Below are 21,664 nucleotides of genomic sequence, written 5' to 3'. Positions count from 1 at the left end.
CCCCCATGGGGGCTTCCCTTTTCCTTCTCTGTTATCAGACACGCTGTTCTCAGCCTGCCAGAGCAACTGCTACTCAGGATACCACTGAGAAGGGGACTCCCCATGTTGCTTTCTGTGTGCTTGAGGACAATGAGTCCACTAATATTTTTGCCTTCCCAGGCTTCTGCTGGATGGCGTGATGCAGTTGAGCAAGAAACAAAGTAGTACTTATGACAGCATGCTAAGTGCTGTTGTAATTTAAGGGACCGTTTGTGATCTTAAACATTAACAGATGCCTTTACAGAGAGCAGCTGTGGTCAGGATAAACTGATCTAAATTAGTTTGTGAGAAGCCTAGTGGATAGTTTAACTTTCTTTTTCAGTTAAAAGAACTGAGGGGTAAGACAGGTCGCGATAGTTTCCTTTATTCAGGGAAACATGCACCCACCAGCTGACTATTTGAGTACCGTGTTTTGATAGCAGGTATTTGAGTTGTTTCTGCAGGAATTTGCCCTAATTTATTCCCCTAAGTTTTTCTCAAATAATGATTTAGTTCTGAGGACTTCAAAGTTTCTTCATTCTTCTAAATAATGTTTTTTTTTGTTTGTTTGTTTGTTTTAATAAACTCTTGAATATATTGAAAATAAAAATCTCATTTGGCGTCTGCAAGTTGAAAAGCTAATTGGGTGAAAGCCCTTAAGTGGTTCTGTTCCCAGAAGTCATGAGAATGCATCTCGTTGTGATGCTTACTTTACTTATATAGAAGCTGTTCCTACTTCTTTTTTCTCCTGGTCCTGGCTTCCTTCCAGCACTTCAAAAGTCCTGCAACAATTAAAAATTTACAGTTTCAAAAAGTTTCTTAAACTGCACGAAACTGGAAAAGCAAAAACCTGTTGTGAAAAAAATGTGCTCTAATACTTAGTGGCAGAGAAATGAAGAGCTGTGAAGAAATTGTCAAGCTATTTAGGAATAAAGAAGCTTGTCACAAAAGTGAGCTGCAAAAACGTTTTGGATCTTACGTTTGCAACTAAGAATGTATCTTTCTGAAAATGCATTCGGTAGTCTTGCAAAACATCTAGATTATTCTAATTTATGTTTGTGGATTATCAGCACATGGCAAGAATAGCTGTGCTGTGTTAGTGCCTTAGCTTTATGGTGTGCTAGTTCTGACTTACGTGTGGCACGCACTGTCAGTCTTTACTGGAATCTCTTGAAAAAATCCTTTCTGGCAAAGAAGCTGTTTAAATGTATTTTGTTAGCTTGAAAATGTGCTGGTACTCGAAGGACTTGAAGGAATACTTCTATTAATACAGTGCGGTTATTAGTATTTATTCATCTGCCATTTTCACTTGAGTTGTGGTGGCGATGCTAAGCTTCTTTCTGCCCACCTGCTTTAAGTTGAACAAGCAAGTAATGGGACTCTTCTGATCCATGGCAGGAGGTGAATGCCATGCTACAGCTGGAGTGACCCAAGTACATTCAGTCTGGTGGCACATTCAGGGTTTCTGATTCTCAACATTTTATGGTGCTTGTGACATCCCCAGCTATGGCTTACAACTTCCTTGTTCAGGTCCATTTTCCTTGGAGTTTGTATACAAAAAAATAGTATCAGGAAATTAGCCTAAAGGTTGTTGCAAAGTAGTTGGAAAAAGTGACTAAAGTAAATTCGCTAAGCTCAGAAGCAAAACTAAAACCATTTCTGTGTAAGTCATCCAGTTTTATGGCTGTACTGGGGATTAGAGGCGTAAGGCAGAGTCCTGTCACGGTACTTCACTTCCTGAAGGCGCTTGAATGCTGGAGGAAGTGCAGGAAGGGGGTTCTTTAGGGTTTCTTTAGGAGTGCTTGTGTGTCCATCCATCAGTCCTGCTGTTGGACATAGATACTGGATTTTAAGCTGAGGAGTGCTATGTAAATACACAGATTGTTTTTTAGGGATCTGGTAGAATTGAGTTATTGTAAGCCCTTTAGATACGCTTGAATTTACCCAACTGCATAGACTAAATGGTACTTCAGGTGCTTGTGCTTCTTAAAAATCATTTTAATTTTTGTTGTAAACATGACTTCAAAATACAATGCTGTTGTCCGAGCGTTAGAGAGATTTTAAGCATAGCAGAGAGCAGACCAGAAAAAGGAAAAACCGTAACAGACAAGCAGAGGAGCGGTAGTCTCAGGAAATACCTTTCCTTGCTGGGAAGAGGCGCAGGGTTGATTGTGAGACTTGATCTTGAGCTCCTTTTTTAAGTCACCTGCTGCTGTTAGTGGGTTTTTGCACTCCACTTGCTGCCTGTTCCTTGCTTTCTCAGGACTGCTGTTCTGTGGCGAGGTGCTGCTGCCTCCTTCCAAACATTTGTTTGATACCTCTTGAGCCTGGTGGTATCTTCTAGCTACAAGGTAAGAGTTAAATATGTTGCTGGCCATTGGCAAGCTTCTTCATAGTAACATTGAAGCTAACTGTCCTAAAAAGTTTCTAGACAGTCTGAGCTAATTAGATTCGTAGGGTGGGAACTACAGTCTGAATCGTTTGCGTGTTAGAACTTAATTCCCGTTGACTGTAGCAGGAGCTAGATGCCTGAATAGATTTGAAGGATTATGGCCTTAGTCTGAAATTTAAACAGAAATCTAATTGCAGTTCATCAGCCTCTTCCAGTGAGAGAGGTGGTGCCAGTGCTTTGTTCTTCCGGCTTTTTTCTTTTCTTAGAGAAGAAGGTTTTTTGGTTGTTGTTTTTATTTTGAACCACTACTTCACTGTCTTTATTCTTCCTGCCATGATAAGGATTTAGAGTAACAGACTTGCATTGGATGCTCTTACAACCATAACATTTCTCTTCAGAGCTTGGGAGAGCACCTTGCTTTTACTTTCAAGAGAACTTGATTTGCTTCAGTAGGCGGCCATCTCTTTACAAAGATGACAAGAAAGCTTTAAAAATAAAAATAATAATAATAAAAAAAAAAAAGGCAGTCATTATTGGGTCATCCTTTAGTTCCATAGCAACCTTTAAAACCCACTCTTTTTATGTCTCAAACATGCTTTTCCTTCTTTGATAATTGGCAATGTGCATTGTTTTATGGCTTCTGTAGGCAGTATTATACTAGTTCAATGCTTCATTGCTAACACTTTGTACAGTTTAGATTTGAATCTCCTCTTGTGATAAAGTTAGCTTTGTGTCTCAAATATGAAAGAATCTACAGCCTGAAGAGTACATAGGTATAATTATAAAGCTAAAGGAGTCATAAGTATTACATCTTCTGCACGTACAATAGATGAGAATTGAATAATTTAAGTGAGACGCTTATTAACTCCAGCATTTTGTTCATGAGAATAGTTACGTTCATACTTTGAGTACCTCTTTACATTATCTTCTGCCTTTTAAAAGGTAAAAGTAAGTGAGACTGCTGTGCTGATGAACAGCTTCTCATACAGTATTAACTGGGAGACCAAAATAGAGCCACTGGTGTAAAACATGGAAGAAAGTGACATATAATCATAGAAAGCATTGAATCCCCGGGATAACAGTATTGCCTTAAGCAATATTGAGATGTTATTTGTCAAAACACCAACCGGCTTTATATGATACTCCAAACATACAAAAAAATATCCTCAAACAAAATGAAAACTGTCCTTTCTTTCCCAAATACCTAGTAGCTGTAAGTAGCTGTAGTGGCATCATTCTGCTTGTGAGGGGAGGGGACCACAACCTCATCATTCCTTGCTTTCACTTCAGAAGGAGAAGATTTCACAAACAGTACAGGTAGTATTAATTACCTTAGCTAAACAAAAGTAACCTGTGATATGAGAAAATATTTAGTGTGTTTTTGACAGTTTTATTGCCAGGGAGAATTTATCCTGTCTGTGACTTTTTGATCACTGTTAGATGGATGCATTTAAGAAGACATGCTGCTGATGGTGATTGATCCCATGGATCAGGCTTCTGCTGGCAGAATTATTCTATGGGAATCTGGTTTCTGTGTATGTTAACTGAAAAACTCATGCACGTATAGTTAAATAAATATTCAAATCTGAGTAGAGACAGATCTGAGGTTTGTATGGCTGCTGTCCTTTTATCTGTGGCTTTTGACTCCAGACAGCTGCTTTTAATTCGTATTTCCTTTTGTTCTCAGCAATGCTCTGCAGAAGCTGAATAGAAATGACAGATTATTTTAGTTCCCACTAATATTCCTCTGCTGCAGGATGTGTCCTGAAAGTTTATTTTAAAAGTGTTAGTCACTGCTACTGGTACCATCTTATTATACTTGAGGGATTCCTCATAAAAGTTCCCTTTATATTTGTGGTTTGTTGCTGGTTCTCCTGTTGGAAGGATGTGTTGAATGTGACTGGTGTTTCTTAGAGAGGACAATTCAACAGGCAGCCTTCTAATCTAAGGCAACAAAAGTTTTGCTTGCTCTGTGGATTGGTAGTTTAGCTAAAATGATTTGAGGTAAGCTTAGTTTCTGTACTGAATTTTTGAGAGTGCCTGGTTGTATTTCGTTGCTTGGCTGAGCAGCTCTGTTTAAGAGACAGCTAACTGTAGTTTAAAATTGGTGCAGGCATGTTTGTCGATGATCATTTCTTGCATCCCCACACTGCATTTTTACAAGATGCATCTGTGGGATAGCGTCCTCAAATGGTTGTTTTGTGTCACGATCTCTTTTCTACCCGATGCATACCTGGCTTTGGTAATGTTTTGGGAAGACGCTCTTAGGCCTCAAAGGGGAGCAATTTGAAGAACTAGCAAAGCCTGCTTCGCTACAGCTTTGTCCTATTCCAAGTGCTTTGGTTCTAAGGAGCAGAGCTCCTCTTTGATTTTCCATTTAAGGGTCTTTCACAATATTTCCCTATAGATTGTCCAATGCTTAGGGGATTAGCCTGTGCTACGTCTTTTTCCTCAGAGGTGATGAGTGCACAAGAGAGAGGATGATTGAAAGGGTTTTCTTTTCCAATTCAGCCCATCTACCTTCAGAAAATTTGTAGAACCGGTGCAGTCTCTACCTTATACCCTCTTCAAGTTTGGCTGAAAACCAGTGAGCCCAACATCTACAGATGTGGAAGAAAACTGGGGATGGAATTACTAGCCTGGCTCTCTGAGTAAATAAAATTTAATATAGATCTTGTTCAAGAATGAGTTGTAGCGAGATCTACTCAGAAAGCTTTGAAGGTCTGCAGAGCTACAGTTCTTCTAGACGGCAGAGCTATGTGGTTTGTCTGAGGTATGGGTAATAGCTCAAAAGTCTGTGAAATCTTTAATTTTCAGCCTGCATAGCAGCAACCTACTTAACAATGAACACTGCTGCAAATTACTCTATTTTTAAAAATAAAAATAAAATCCAAACTACAGAAGCTTCTTTTTATTATGTTGATTTGAAAGAGTGTTTTGCTAATTATGTGTTACGGGGGGGGGTGAGGCTTGTTTTCATGTTATACCAAGCCACCTGGTGCTGAAGCTATTAAGAACTGTTTATAGTGGGATAAATGGCCAAAACATTGATTTTTTTTTTTTTTTTAATAGGTCCTGAAAACTGTAGTCCCAGAGTGGTGCTTTGGGGACTATAAAGTTGTACATATGAGGACATGAATAAGAGAACGTTAGTTAATGTGTATTATTCATACATAGTGCTGTCAGATGAACTCGCTATGTTTAGTTGTAATTCAGTTTACCAATATTTGTGTGCAACCTTCTCCTTGTGCACAACCATCTATTCAGTAATTAGATAATATTCTTGAGCATTCAGTTGAAAAATAACAGGATTCTTTTACATAATGGGATATAAATTAGACATAAAGCTTTCAGGGGTTCCAAACACATGATATTCAGCATCCTATGTTTCTCATTTAAATTGGCTTTGCTTATCTGTAAACGGTCCATTAATCTCTTTTCTGAAGATCACAGGTTTTCAGAATTTAATTTAAATTTTCAGAATTTAACATCTAGCTGCAGATTATGTTTAGGTTTTACAATTACGAGGCAAATTTTTAATAAAAACTTAAGAGTCTAAATGTGCCAGAATTAGAGTTGAAATGAAAGCTTTCCTTTCTAACAAATTTTTAATGGCATGTTATGTGGGGTGTCAGGTGCGGGGCTTGTTGAGGTATTGAGAATGATTTTTTTCAAAATAGATAACACTGAGTTTGGGAACATCTGACTCTATCATCCATCTGGCATGTGGCAAGAAAGCTTCGTTTTTGCGTTGTGTTTTGTTGTTCCCAAACCTACCAGAACCACATTCTTTAGTGGGCCCAAAACAAAGCTAATCTAATAAAAGTGGAGTTATGGCCAGATACAGATCTGTATATGAGGCCCCCTAACCACTGTTTTAGTGCCCTTAAAATGAGGGTAAGACAGCATGAGAAATCTTTCTAGATTTGTTTCTCGTCTTGTGTTTTGAGAAGTGCTAATTTGTCCCAGTTATGACTAAACTTTCATGTAGTGCTTTTTATGATGCTTCCCACTTCACAGATGGGCACTTGAGGCACTGAGAGCTTAAGGCCCTAGGAAATATTCAGCAAGTTTGTCTTGAATGGTGTGCCTTGCCTTAAATCATTGCAGCTCGTCCTTCTTCAGAATCAGCGATGATACAGACTTTGGAGTGGAAGTGATGGGAACTAGATATCCTGTGTTAAATAAGGAGTGTGAAGCTTATGTAAATGTTACCTGTCACGAATGATTGAGCACTCGTAGGCTAAAATGGGGGTGACATGTCCTGAGCTTGTAGGACTGTGTAAAAGGTAGTGGTAATATTGCTGAAGAAATCTATTGACATGTTACACTTGCATTTAAGCAAACTTATTTTGTTCAGCAGTTTAAAAACGCAGCGCATGAAATAGAGTTCTAGATGTTCTCATGTGGCCATCTGTGCTTACATCAGCTAGGATGGGATGCCTGGAAAATACAGGGAATAGTAATCTTTCTGCCAGATGTGAGGAATGGTGTATGTTGTGCTTCAAATGTGTACAGAAGCAGATCAGTTGGAAGACCATAATAGAAAGAGTACAGTTATTTCCCATAGCAATAGCGAGAGTTGATCTGCCTCTCAAAAACTGTGTATAAAGAAGCTTTCTACCTGAACTCTTACACTACTCTCTTCCCCTTTCTGTGCCTGTGTGTACTTTACCTGTTCGCTGAGATAATAAAATGTGATAAGTTAGGCAGAATGCTCTTCTGTTCTCACATGTAAGTTTGTAAAACCATTTTTTGTATGTGTAATAAAACCACAAAATACTGACATGGACATAGTGAGGAAACCAGACAAGAATTGCTGTTAAGATGTTAAATGGTTTAAACGTCTTACCATTCCAGTCCTGAAAACTTGACCTCAAAAATACTTTCTTCCTTGTTTAATCACAAAAGAATGTTTTTCTCCATTGAAGGTAAAATCTTTTCTAATCTGTGTTTTTTCCTAATCAAATGCTATGTAAAATTTACAAATACATGAACCACTACTATTCAATTCTAAACAGTTTATTTGGGGGAATTCTGAAATATTCATGAGAGCTAGGAACTTGCTGGAAAAGGTCTGTCTGGTGTGTGGGCAGCGGGTGTTCTGTTTGTCATTTGTCATTTTATTTCAGAAATAGGATTCTGGCAACCACAGTCTAGGAGAATAGGCTGCATTCTGTTTATTCTACCAACTGTAGGTATCTAAGAGAGGGTACAAGTAAATGTTCCTTGATGGTGGCCAGGGTATCTAGAAGTTGACAGCTCCTTACTGTACTAATTTCTGTACGCATGCCTCTGAGTTCATTGCAGGATCTAAATAAGTCAACCGGTTGCAGTCTGAAAAAAGAGTGGTCCAGAAATTACAGTACCTTTAATATGCAGGTCCTGAGGTCGCAGAGGAAAGGTCAGTTAACTCGATAACATTACGAAGTGGCTGAAAGGTAATCTTTGCTCCAGGATTTTGGAAGCACTGCACCTTCAGTAATTATGCATATAGTGACTGTAGGCTTTCAAAAGGAATTGCTGACTGGCTTAAATTTCTTAATGGTGCAGTAAACCCTGCCAGCTGCTGTTATTACTTGTACTGCTGCCTATCCGTCTGTTTGCTATCATGGTAATTATTTAATTTTAGTAAGTAGTTCTGACATCTTTTTTACGTTGCTACTGTTCAGAGGTATACAGCTGTCCCGTATTCTTACTCATTTGACTGTAAGTCTAAACCCAGCAGGCAGTAGCATTTGCCTTGGAAGGGTTTGACTAATAGAGTTCAGACTAACTGCTGGCTACCCATAATTAACAAAAGATAAATATTAGAGAAAATTTAGAATCACTCGGTGAGTCTAGTAGTTGCCAAGCTAGAACATAATTGTATGTACGAGTTAAGCATGTTTTATGTTAAAATACCTCACAGACAGTACTAAAGAGGGAATGATTCTGATGTTCCTGCATATGAATGTGGTATACACAAGTGAAGTTGAGTCAAAATGCAAAGCCATTGGACCTGGACACAGCCTGAAATGTTATTTCTTGTGCCTTAGAACCACGCAATTATCTCTTCATAACTGCTACTGGATGGCACTGGGGTGCTCGTTTAATGTGTGACCTAGCACATATGTTTGTAGAGGGCCAGATGGGCTCAAGGGGAGGATTTGCCATCTCTGACATAAGTACCTAGTCTAAAGTCTAATTTTGCAAGTGTATCTTTTCTGTCAACCAGCGTCAGGTATAAACCGAGTTAAATGTGAATGTATTGACTGGCCTGATTTACAAGAACACTGCTTGCAGCGCTTGAGCTATTTTCTGCAAATCAGATTACTGAGGAATGTACAGTTTTAATCAGTTCAAAATATTCTGTTTCTTTGTAGCATAACTTCGGAAAAACTTGTCAAACAGTGTGAATCTAAATACTAAAAAAGGCATAGAACTCAGCTGTAATGGGTAGACCTACTTTGTTGATTTTTGTAAATTTGACATCAAAAAGCACGATTGGGAAACAATTACCACCCTTTGTTCTTTAAGCTATGAAATGTTCCAGGAAAAAAAAACAATTCTTATAATTAAGATTTGTCTAAGTATTCTCTCTTCTTCTGTAAAGAAGAGTCATGGTTAAGATTTTCCATGTTTGGTTTCTACCAAAGGTATGAGATGTCATTTTTAAATTGCATGGGCAAACAATGACCTGAAGTGTTTTTTTTGCCAACTTCTGTTTTATTCAGTGTTGTGAAGCCATTTTGTATTTGCAAAATCTGGGGGCTGGAACTGGTCTTGAGCTTAAAATTATAATGGGTTGTTTTCTTATAGGAAGAGTATGAGAACCTAGCTGAGTAGCAAATCAATGTGGTGTATTACTTCACATGTTTATATGCCCATCTGAAAACTTGTTTGCCACCCATGCCCTCCTGGTAATTACCTGCCCAGAACCTACTTCTCTATTTGATGCTCCAGGATGACCAAGGTGGCCTGGTTTCTACCACGAAGAGAAGTTTGGGAGCAAAAGGAGGAGAACTGAAGGAAAAGGATCAACCAGGTTCTCTACACAGGTGTTTCACTGAGGACCTGATGATAAACCTGGGTTTCCTCGTAGAAGAAGAGGTTAATGCAGGACCTAGACACTGACTTGATAAACTAGTCAGCCTTCATTCGTGTCCCCAGACTGGCTGAAAGCAGTTGTCTGGCCATGAGTAATGCTAACGGGTGTGTTGCTGAATCATAGATCAGCATTGAGGCAGCCGTGAACAGTGAGTGAATGGTTGCTGGCAATCTGCTTAACTGTTAGCTCCACAGATAAGCTTATCTAAAGTCACTTAATGGGCTATTTGTTTTTTCTTCTCTGTGACTGTAATGGTGTTTTAAGCACTGAGCTGTGGCTTCCAGTGAAAGCTTGCAATCTCAGTATGTAGTTTTTTGGATACAAAAGGGACAGCCTATCAGCCCTATCCAAAGTCTGTGTTCTGGTTATGTGGTCAACTTGGTGGGCTGGGTTCAGCCTGCTTCCAGCCTCTTTTTCAAGTTTTTGGATGATGTGAGGATGCTGACAGTCTGGCCCAAAAAAATGGGTAAATGCTTTCCCCTTGTGAGAGGGGAGAATACATCTCTTAGCCATGTATATGGTCTAGTACAAAGCTGAAGAGTGTCCCATTTGCAGCAGTCTGCATGGGTTGTAGTAGAATAGCATCTGCGCAAAACCTACTACTGAAGTTGGACTGTTCTGAGGCTGTATGCCATCTCCACTTCTTAATCTTTTCAATCATGGCTTGTAAATTGAGGTAGGTGGAAGGGAGGGTGGGAATGTTATCATTCTCATATAAATTAAACTTCACTGGTCTCTTGCCATTGGTTTGTCTGTCATGACCAAATAAGTGTTTTTTTGGTTTTTTTTGGACTGCTTGTTTATCAGACTCTTCTGAATATGAGTGCCTTGTGTGCAAATTGTGTTTCTACTGAAGGTCTTCTGAGACTGTGAGTTTGACCAGGGAGCTGCTTGATCACCAAAGGGTTTGAGCAGGATGTACAGCTCTGACTTGGTTCTTGTTGTCCACTCTTAGAATGAAATGTGAGAGTATTTGATCATCCCTAATTTCTGGACTCAACATGGGAATAGATGAAAATGGTTGTAGTAAGGGGTGTAATGATTTTTTTTTTTAGTGTTTTTAAGATTAAATTGATTATATAATAATATTCTGTTTAAGTGAATGCTCACTTGTGTTGCTGCCTGATGATGAGCAGCCATACTGAGAAGTGCCTTCTAAGAACCAGTGAAATATTGGTGATAATTGCTGGGTGGTTCTTCTCAAGACCTGTTATTCTGGGGGAAGGAGAGGGATGACCTGTTCTAGCAACCCTGTAATTTACTGCTGCAAGAAGAACAGTGTAACTCCTAGTTTAAGGAACTCCTTTACCTTGCCTGTCTGAACATACCCTGTTCCTAGCTTTGAAGAAACTTCTGACTTGGTGTATTTATTTTTTTCTATCTGCTGAGTTTGTGATGGTTTTAATTGGAAAAAAGCAAATTCCAGAAATACTGTACCACAGTTAGTGGTATCTAAGCGCTTGGCTACAGGAGTGGGTGAGGTCATTGAGCTTCCCCAGTGGGGAACTAGCTGCTGATGGAAACTCGGCATGCTTTTTTTTCTTTTTTTAGTGAGATCATAGACAATATTTAATGTTAGGGGGGGTTCAATACTGCTTGGATGTTGACCCTCCTGATGATTTTGTGATGTTCCTTTAAAATGGCATAGAGTTTCATAAGGCTTAGGTGCTCCTGAATCTAATGTATTCGAAGGCATCTGCAGTTTGCTTAACAGAAATAGTGATAATAGCACTAAATATGCTGTCAACTTCTGTCTTGTGAACTCTCCCTTAAGTATTGGCTTATATTCAAGCTGTTTTGCTCTTCTGGTGTTTTGTTTTCAGGCTGATTTTGAGGAGTGAGCGGGAGGTACCAGACTCGATGAGTTTCCATCGAAATGTCGGAAAAGTCAGGCCAGAGTACAAAAGCAAAGGATGGAAAAACAAAGTATGCAACACTCAGTCTGTTTAATACTTACAAGGGAAAGTCACTGGAAACTCAGAAAACCACAGGTGAGTTAAACTGACTTTATTTATGCATTCTGTTTCATCATTACTGTTGTGCAGCTAATTAAGAGTGCAAAGGATGTGATCATTATCAAGCAGTTAAAAAAAAATTGGCTGTGGTTACAGTTGTTAATAGGAAGAATTGTGGAAAAAACAATCTTGATTACATTTGCTGGTTACCTATGAGCTAGAGTTTCAGTTAAGGGGGTCAGTGTTTTCAGTCTATTAGAAAGCAGAATATAAGTAAATAAGAACTGTTCTACAGCTGCAGTTTACGTTTGTTATCAGCATATGACAAGCCATTTCCCAGCTGTGCTTTTTAGTGAATTTTTAGAAGATATTCTCAGAGGTAAAAGCACTGCTGTTTTGAGATCTTTAGTGAACGCATTTGTTCCTTGAGTGGTATAAGTAACAAACTTTGGCAGAACTGGAATCGTCTGATTACAAAAAAAAAAAAAAAAAAAGGGGGGGGGGCGGGGAATGTGTATTTTCATGTTCTTTTGTCTGTTTTGCTGACAAAAAGGAGGGGGACTGTTTGAAGAATTGGGATGGAGGTTCCAAATTCGTTGAAGTTTACTATAATTTTCAAAGGTTGCAAATGAGATGCTTGATATAACACGTTTAGGATGTTATACTTGTTCATCTGAATTGAGTAGCTGGTAGGATGAATGTCCAACGTAGTGTGTTGGCTTCACGCTGTTTTTTCATAATAGTGGTCTGGAGTAAACACTCTGAGGAATGTTTTTCCAAGAGCAGCATCTGCCAACTGAAACTGGCAGCAAAAAAAGTGGGATGGAACCATGTAGGTATTCCTCAACACAAGGCATGTTACACCCACCAAAGGACTGAAAGAATATCGCTTGATGACATCTTAAAGGATATTAAGAAATCAACATCATATTTATAATGGCTCCTCTAACTCTCTGTCCTGAGCATTGTATACAAACAGGGGCCATATATCCCTTTCTGTTTCTGGAATAGCTTAACCATAGTGATACGTTATGATATGTTATTCAAAATACTCAAGTTCTCTCAGGCCAAGTATTTAAAATTCCCATTTTTAAAATGAAGTCATGAAGAATTTGAATTTCTAATTCCTAGTCTTCAATTTTCTCACTGTCTTGCAAACCTTTAAAATTGATTGCTGCAGCTTTGCAGGAATTCTACCTGCCACCCAGCATTGTTAACTTGAACTTTCTATTTTGACATGTAGTTGCCACACGCCATGGATTACAAAGCCTTGGAAAAGTTGCTATTTCAAGGAGGATGCCTCCGCCAGCTAACCTCCCTAGCCTCAAAGCAGAGAACAAAGGCAATGACCCTAATGTGAACATTGTGCCTAAGGATGGCACAGGATGGGCTTCAAAACAAGAACAGCACGAAGAAGAAAAGTAAGTGACCAACGAGATCAGGGTTGTTTTGCTGTAACGTTTCTCAAGTTTTTTAAAACTAGTGATGGGTAGGGAGTGGGAAGGAACTGTTTAGACTTGACAGTCCTTAAGATAGCTACTAGAGAGGACAAAGCATCACGATAAATTTTTGTAAGGAGTAACATTACTATTAGGGGATAGTAACTGTGGGAAGGGGGACACAACAAAAAGCACCAAAATTGGTTTAATTGCCTTAAAATCCTCTTTAAGCTCTAAGAGGAATCCGTGGGTACACAGCAGCTAAGTTAAATAATAGCTTGCAAGTTTGTGAGAATGCAAAGATGTACAGTTTAATATGTTTTTCCTGATGTAGGGCAGCAAAAGCTTAAATCCTTGGTTTGTATATGTTGGTTAGAATCTCCTCTTTGTTTTCCTAGCGGTTCTTAATACTTGCACTTTAATTTGTTTGGTTAGTATGCCATAAATTCCACAGCCTTCAAACAAAAATTTTGTATCTTAAATGTCATGCTATAGTTTCACACTGCCACAAGAAGTAATACAAACAAAACAGAAGTGGGGGTTATGTTGATTTTCAGATGTATGCTGTGTATAATTTAATTGCCTGTGCTCAGTTCAGTTTCATCCACTAAGTTTGTTTCACAATTGCATGGGAAGTCTCTTGGCAACCTCAAAAGAAAATAGAGTAAAATGTTTCAATAATCTAATCAGAAAGTGCTTTAAAGCGAAATTTATTGCCATTTAAGCTTAAAAAAACAATATTATTCTCACTGCAGAAGTGGAAGTGGCTTTTAAGTGTTTATTCTTCAACATATAAATTGTTCTGAAAACAGAAGATAGAGACACTGAGTTCAAGTTGTAGGAAGAAATGTCTGCCATCTTCAATCTGGATATAGATCCGGTTTCATGCTGGAAATTGAACTCATGGAGCCGTGGTTGTGGTTAACTAAGCTCTGCTAAGCTCTGCAGCCAGTTTCTCAATCATGCAGCAGAGGCTTTGCTGTTTCTTGCAGTGATGTGGTGGTGGTAGTTTGTTGTGCTCTTGTGGAAGTAACAGATGATTGAAGGCTGGCTTCCCCTTCTTGCTGTCACTTCATTTCTTCCTATGTATTTTCCTACATTTAGATGTCATTTTTGACATCTCTCTGAAAGGCTGTTAGACTTCAGGAGATACTTTTTGTGTTTAGCTTTTATTTTAGGTTTATGAAACCACAAATTTACGATACTCTGTCCAGTGTTGTATGGTATTTTTTCCTACACATCAGAGGCTATTTACATTTGGTCTAGTTAAATTGGTGTTGAGCTCAATGGCTTGTTTAATAAAAACACAGTTTATAATGTTTGTCCCAGTAGTTGTGTGTCTGTAAATAAATAGCTACCCCTTATCTGCAACTGGAAGGTGTTTGCCTTGGTTTTCATTATGCTTTATTCTGATAAAAGCCTTAAAAACCACATACAAGTAAAACGAATGGGTGGAAGGAACTTGATGCCTCACAGTGGTGTGTATGCCTAGGCCACAAGTCACGTTTCCTAAATTCAAGCCATCTAGAGTTTGGTCAAGTCTTCAGACCATTTTTCTCCAATTTTCAATATGTTTTTAAGTGTTTCCATTTCTGAGTGTTCTGATATTCACCCCAAGAATACTGGATAAAGGAAATCTCTTTATCAGCTTGGTATTTAGCTTAAATCCTTTTTTCTATTGTTTCGCTATTTTGGAGTTCGCATGAATTACTTGTTTCCTGTGATTACTAATTCTTTCCCTGCTGCTTTCCCAAGTTGTTGCTCTTCCTACGTGTATTGCCTCTATCCCTTTTCCTGGGTAATGCAGCCAGTTGTGCATTGACTTGATTAAATCAGCTGGCCCCGAGCTGAGTTCTTTCCCTCATTAAATGGTGTGCCTATAGGACAGTGCTTAGATAGCTGAGCATGTTTAGAACTGGAGTTACGTAACAGAGAGGAGCTCCAAGGAATAAAATCTGAGATTTAAAGCATTTACAATTGCTTTTGAAATATTATGCATAGCTGTCTGTTAAGAAGCTAACTGTATAACATTTATAGAGATAACTACAGAATCTGAAGGGTGGTTGTCCAGAAAAACATGTTAATGGGTGTCAGTTTATTGTTATCCTTCATACAAAGCAAATTCATTTTCATGGTCTGTGGTGCAAAAGGAGTAGGCTACCGGACAATCTTGTACTAATTGTCTCTTCACTGGTACGATACAGCAGGTCTAGACTATCAGACTTCCTGTGTCATTCTTATGTTACCAAAAAAAAAATGAGTACTTGGGAGCTGGAGGTCCTGACTGGCAGAGACATGGATGCTTTGAAGTCTTAAGTTAATTGTATGTGCAGGTTTCAGACATTCTTAAAAGAGGTTATGCAGCATTACTGAATTTATAGATTAAAAAATATTTTCCTCTAGAATACGCTCACTTTTTGGATTGGAAAGAATGAGGAGTTGTTAAATGTCTGTTTTCATTGTCAAGATGGCAAAATTGAGACTGTCTTTGCTCTTAACAGATGTAAACTTTCTTGTTCCAATTCATGGTACCCATATTTTTTTCATAATGTCTCTAGCTTTCATTATCAGTTCTTTTTACTTAGTAATTTCTGACATGCTTGTCTTCTTTCTGTATGTTCACAGCAGTCTTTTTTAACGTTCTTTCTTCTCCCAGCTCCTGTGCCAAGAGAACATTATTCTGAATTATACCCTTCCATGGCTGTAGATTTTTTTGATCAAATTAGCTAATTTATTCCAATTTTAACTGTTACTGTCACAACTCCTTTTATATGAGAAAATGCTTTTTCTACAGCAAAGTAGTTAGTGGTTCTTCAGCTGCATAGTTACCTCCTTTCATTCACTTGTTTGCTGTAGTAATCCTGACAATCTTATTCTGTGCTCGTTCTCTTGTATTCATGAGTGCTTTTCCTCTAATTTCAGACAGCCAGAGGTGCCACAGACACAGCCGAAACCTGCTGCTCCTGCTCCTCCAGAAGCACCTCCTGTTACCAAATCATGGGCCAACACCAAGCCAGGTGGACAAGATGGTAAGTGATGTTAAAGGTTCTTGTCTAGCCTTGTGGGCTCTGAATGCTGCTGCGAGAGACCCAGACTCAGTCTTGAGCAAGCCAGCTGGGACTAAGAATGCTGTGGAAGCAACTTTCTTGGCTGAAAGTGAGCTAGTCCTGTCACTCAAGCGAGCTCCAGCCCAATTTAGCAGCAGGTCTGACTGCCTTTAAAGGACCTCTGTAGCCTTTTTTTTTTTTTTTTTTTTTTTTTTTTGATTGACAGGGAAGTGGTGGTCCTGGCATAAAGTGCTGAGCGTGGCAGTGGTGGGGAGGGAAAATCTCAGTTGTTGCCAATCATACAATTTTGGCATGAGAACTATAAACAGTTAGTACTTGATGTAGTCATAATTTTGGATTGTTTTCTGCAAAATGTGTGTAGTCTCACTTCTGTTTAAATGTTTACCATGACAGTACTTTTGTTTTATAGATTCCTTACTTGTTTTGTTTTCAAAGTGAAAGTAGATTATCTTTTTTTTTTTTCCTGGGTAAAAACATTAAAGCTGTTTTTACTCTGTTTTATATAATAGTTCTCCATCATTTCATACAACATACAATTTCCACTAGTGTGGATCTCAGCTTGAGTGTTTTTGTGACAGGTATAACATCAGAGTTAAATCTTTAGCAGGGTTTAAAAATTGCTCCCAGAGTGAGAGCTTACTTAAGATTCCTGTCTCCATTTTGGAAATTAACAACATGTTTTATCCCTTAAATTTGAAACTTGCAAGCTTCCTGTGACTGAAAAAAAAAATACTTGAATTTTGTATTGATAGTTTTCTTAATGAAAGATTTCTCTTTCAGATAGAAATATTAGAGTAGTAAAATCTAGATTGAATGGAGGTAACTTCTAAGCTGTTATGTGGAGTTTAGCATCACGTATCTAATGACTTGGCCTTTTTTTTTTTTTGCTGTGAGTGTTAGAAGCTGCAATTCTAGATTCTTCACTTCTTGTTCTCCTGTGTAATGTTCAGTGTTTCCTTCATTCTCAAATACAGAAGCTCTCCTCCATAAAGCTCTTGCAAGAGTGTTATATAATAGAGGTTTCAAAAAAAAAAAAATACACAATGCTGGAATGCAGAAAACTTTGCAGCAGGCTTTCTGCATAAGCTGATAAGATCTTCTCTGATGTGACACAGCAAATAGTGATTCAGCTCAATGGCTCCAAAATGCATTTAGCTAATTATTTTATGGTTACCATGGTAGCTTCTGTGCCAAGCCCAGATGGTGTCCTCATTTCATTCAATTAATGCAGTAGGGGGGTTGCTGTTTCAAGAAGAAATACAGAATGAGAATTGGCATCAGCTGCTTGCTATCATCCTCAGTTTGCGACTTGGGATACACCTGTTGTGTTCATACTTTGCTGATCTGCAGTTGGCTGGTGGAACTTGTACTTCTTCCAGATGCCTCGTATGCATTCCAGCAGTCATCCAGCCAACTGCCTCATGCTCTTGTGTAAGACTCAACTCGAGTCAGGCAAAACTAAGCCCTTCTCTGATGCTGTGGGTGACCACGTAGAAAAAAGAAACTCCATGATCTAATGACCAGCATTTATTTTTTGGTCCACACATTGGTTAGGAGTTGGGATTAATTGCTACCATCAAATCTTTGATGATTCTTATGCTTGTAGTGCAATTTTTAGGCACAGAGCTAAATATTGTGGCATTTGCTTGTCGTAATATCACAAAAAAAATGAAAACAGCGAGGATCCCTGTCTTTTATCTTGTATTGCTATGAAGGATTTTTTCACGGATCACAAAGAACATAGTCTCTTCTAGCTGCTGGCTTAAAAAAAAAAAAAAAAAGCACATATAATGGAGGTTGGAATTTTGGGGGCTGTAAGTGTTCAGATCCTTTTTTTGTCAGCTTGCCTTAGAGCCCACGTAGCCTAATACACAGCCTCTTACAGTAGCTACTAAAAGCAGGAATATGAGCAGGCTGTTAGAATAGAAATCTTCCTTCAGTAAGATTATCAGTCATTTGGTATTAGAAGGCTGTTGACCTAAGAGGTCAATATTCATTATGTATATGGGATGGGGGGATTGATTCAGAGTAGATGCAAATGAAACCTGCTATAGAAGACAATCTACTTATTTGGCCTCTCTACCATGTGCAAAAGAAGTCTTAAATTCCAATCTGGACTTAGGATGTTTTAGCTTTTAGAAATCAAAACATGACAGTGCTTTGATACTTCTCTTGCAATGTAAATTTGGCCTTTAAAAATCCTGAGAAACTTACTAGAATAGTGAATAATCTCAAGGACTTTTTGCAATACCATGGTTGCCTGTCCTTGGGTGGACAGTAGTTATAGAATAAAAGAAGGGAAATATTTGAAAGGAAGAAAAAAGATGTGCTAACATAGCTGAAGAACTTCAGGTATTCCCCATGCTATGTCTCATTCCATTGGACAATTCAAGCTGTCGATTATTGCTCTCTGGTGCTTGCTTCTGGATTATTCTCATTCCAAATAAATGTGATAGCTGGCCTAGTAAATTTAACAGCTTTGGTAGCAAGTGTGAATGTTTTATGAGGATTGCTCTTGGCTCATGAATTCCAATACCAGTAAATTAATGCAGCTCTATGGTTCACATTTTAAGGATGATCAGGCTTATAGGATTGCTTTCTGAACTGTTGACTATGGAAAATTTGTAACTTTGAGTATCTTCTTTTGTAGGTCCAGCTCTTCCAGTAAATAGTTATTTCCAGCAAGAGTTTCCCAGTCTGCCGGCAGCTGGGGATCAGGAAAAGTCAGGCAAAGATAAAGATGCATCTGAAGAGACCCACGGATCTGGACCCAGCTTACGACCACAAAGTAAGTATATGGTACAAATTTTTGTGAAATTGCATGCAGTTGTCTGGAACTCATTTATTACAAGAGTATATGCTCCCTGTACAAAATAATTCATGAATTCGTTATTTTAACAAACATACCTACAGTAAAGAAACAGCTGCAAACTGTCCTCCCACATGTAAGTCGTGTGACTACCTCCATCATACATTTAGCTTATTTAAGAAATTGTCATAAAGATTTTTTTTCTACTTTCCTGTGTTCCCAGTGTGGAAAACACGTGTTCAGTCCTCTCCTGCAGTCCACTCTCTATTTGCCAACTCTGGTCAGTAGCCCACTTGTGCTTTGAGGAGCATTGGTTAGTTGCACCATATTGGCATTTTCTTACTTCTACCTGCCAGATACCACAGTGGACACAATGTGTATTTAAAGAACTCTCTAAATAACTAATTAAGTACACCCCTCATCACTTCTATTCCTTCCTTATTCGATACAGGCCAGGCTCTGGATACCTGTCTTTACTTAGAAATACAATGCATAGATATGTCATTTCGAGCTGCTTCAGAGAATCATGAGAGGCTTCTGCATAAGCATCTTAATCTTTGCATTTTATTATTATCAATACCCTTCCTAAATCACCTTGTGTTTTGGAAGGTAGAGAAAAACAACTAGTGGTCTGTAGATTTAACTCTTACCCTTCAGGATCACAGCTGGAGGTAGGGCTGGAGAGGATTAGAAAGCATTCCCTGTTTCTCTAGTGGCTATTGTTTGTTTCAATAGCAAGTACGAAAGTCTGTCTGCTCACATCGCTGTGTCACAGAGCTGCGTAGAAAGAATGTATTTTTCCTCATTCCTGTCTGTGAATCTGCAATATAAAGTCTGTCCTTGTTTTCTCGTACTGATTCTGTCAATGCAGATGCTACTAACTGGAGAGAAGGCGGTAATAAGGGCAACTCACCCAATTCTACAGCTGATCAAGAAGGTCTTGGGCAAGAAGATGGCAACGCTACACCAGCAGAACAAAACGATGGCCAGAAGGCAGCAGAGAAGAGGGATCCGCGGTTACCACAAGTCCCGCAGCCCAAGCTGAATGGCCAGCAGCAACCACCTATCTCATCTCAGTACAGGGCAATGATGCCCCCTTATGTAAGTGGTTAAAAAAGTTTGATTATTGGCTAGTGTGGTTCCTTTAAACCCCTCTCTCCTCCCTCCAAGGAAAGCTTAGTAGTTTAGCCAGAACAGTGGGATAACAAACAGATCCTCCAAGGATGTGCCTGCATATTGCCACTCCTGCTGCACTAAGTTTCAACTTGTCAGGAGTTGATGAATACTTGAATTGCTCCACCTTGGTGGCTTGATGTCACGTGCTTGTCGTTTGAGAAGACTGTTTTAATTGAAGAGCCTTACTTTACTTCCATTATGATTCCTTTGATGTTGTCAGTATGTTTAATGCAATGATGGTTTTTAACAAATGTCTCCCGTTTGAAACTTTTCTTAGATGTTCAATCAGTATCCTAGAATGGCGTATCCTCCTTCCATGCAAGGCCCCACAAGGTTTCCAAATTCTGAGCCCAGTAGGTAAGACACCTTACAAGTGTTCCTGTTTTGTAAGTATGAACTGTGCGTGTGATTCAAACTGGGGGGAAAAAATAATAACAAAAAAATACTTTGCCCTGTAAGTCTTGATTACAATTATATGCTGTCACTGATGAGTCTCAAGTTTGGCTTCTGTGGAGCTGTGCCATGGAGTGGCTTTTGTTTCACAGCTCTGCTGCAAAACTTAAAGGGATCCTGCTTTAAAGGAATTCTGCATGTTACAGAGCTTTTGAATCTGAAGAGCAGGAGAGTTAGGGACACATTTGTAACTTCAAGCAGCACTTTGACTGTCAAATGACTGTTGTTGCATTGTCACAAAGTAAATTCCTGGTTCTCAACTGTACTGCTCATCAGTGAAAGTAAAACTCTAATCCTTTATGAAATCAATTTTACTCCTTTCTCTGTGTGTTCCCCTGGTTGAGGATGGCTGTGTACGTGCATGAAATGGGATATGAAATAGGATAGGATACAAAATGGGATAGGAAATGGGATAAAATAGGCGGTATGGTATGAACTTTGACAGATAGTCTGTGGTTGGAATGCAGGAAGAGAGCAGGAGAAGCTGGACAATGTCTGAGAGAACTTGAGTATAGGAGTACAAAGAGTACAGAAGCTTTGACAATGGAAAAAGCATGAAAAATGCAAACAAATATCTTTGAAGTGGATAGTGGCATAAGAAGGGTGGCTTTCTACTGTCAACAAACAGCATGGAACATTTGGCTTGTTTGCAAAGTGTGCAAGCAAGGCTATGTTATCTAATTTTTCTCTTCTGTGGAGAACTGTGGTGATGTAGCAGTAATGATTTGAACTACAATAGTCTCATGTATGGATGATGCTTCACATTTAACCTGATGTGAGAGAACAGCGTAGTGTATGCTTGAAACAATTGTCATACAAGTTGGCCTTCTATTTAGCTATTCTGCTGGATAAATAATGGTCACCTTTGTTTCTCTTTTTCAGAGGGCCAAGGGGAAGAGGACCACCTTCGTGGTGTTCAGAACCTATTGAGCGCCCGTCCATTCTTAGTGCTAGTGAGCTGAAAGAACTTGATAAATTTGATAACCTTGATGCTGAGGCTGATGAAGGCTGGGCAGGTAAGAACGTCAGACTGGTGATTTCTGTTATTTGTATATCGAATCCTTCTGAATGATTAATGGAATACGTGCTTATGCATCAGGGGCTCAGAGTGAAGTGGATTACACTGAGCAGCTGAACTTCAGCGATGACGATGAGCAAGGAAGCAGTCAGAAAGAGAAGGAAAGTGGGTGAGTTGGTGTTGCCAGTTGGTGTGAATGCCCCATAACTAGCTTAGCTCTTGGGAAAGTTGAATGAAATGTATGAA

General features: G+C 38.9%; 1 protein-coding gene across 1 annotated transcript in view; it reads left to right on the top strand.

Moving 5' to 3' along the window:
* Window positions 1-21,664, top strand: part of PRRC2C (proline rich coiled-coil 2C) — a 69,860-nt gene that overhangs the window by 6,348 nt on the left and 41,848 nt on the right. The window contains exons 3-10 of the mRNA XM_084527133.1: window positions 11,324-11,491; window positions 12,699-12,876; window positions 15,817-15,923; window positions 18,613-18,750; window positions 19,643-19,872; window positions 20,225-20,304; window positions 21,283-21,416; window positions 21,500-21,587. Coding sequence (XP_084383259.1) covers window positions 11,377-11,491; window positions 12,699-12,876; window positions 15,817-15,923; window positions 18,613-18,750; window positions 19,643-19,872; window positions 20,225-20,304; window positions 21,283-21,416; window positions 21,500-21,587 — 1,070 coding nt within the window. The 5' untranslated portion in view covers window positions 11,324-11,376. The remainder of the gene's footprint in view (window positions 1-11,323; window positions 11,492-12,698; window positions 12,877-15,816; window positions 15,924-18,612; window positions 18,751-19,642; window positions 19,873-20,224; window positions 20,305-21,282; window positions 21,417-21,499; window positions 21,588-21,664) is intronic.

This window comes from Aythya ferina, assembly GCF_964211825.1.
Source record: "Aythya ferina genome assembly, chromosome: 8".
NCBI classification, from domain to species: Eukaryota; Metazoa; Chordata; class Aves; order Anseriformes; family Anatidae; genus Aythya; species Aythya ferina.
Note: the sequence above shows the minus strand (reverse complement) of the source record. Positions and strands in the feature narration are given on the sequence as shown.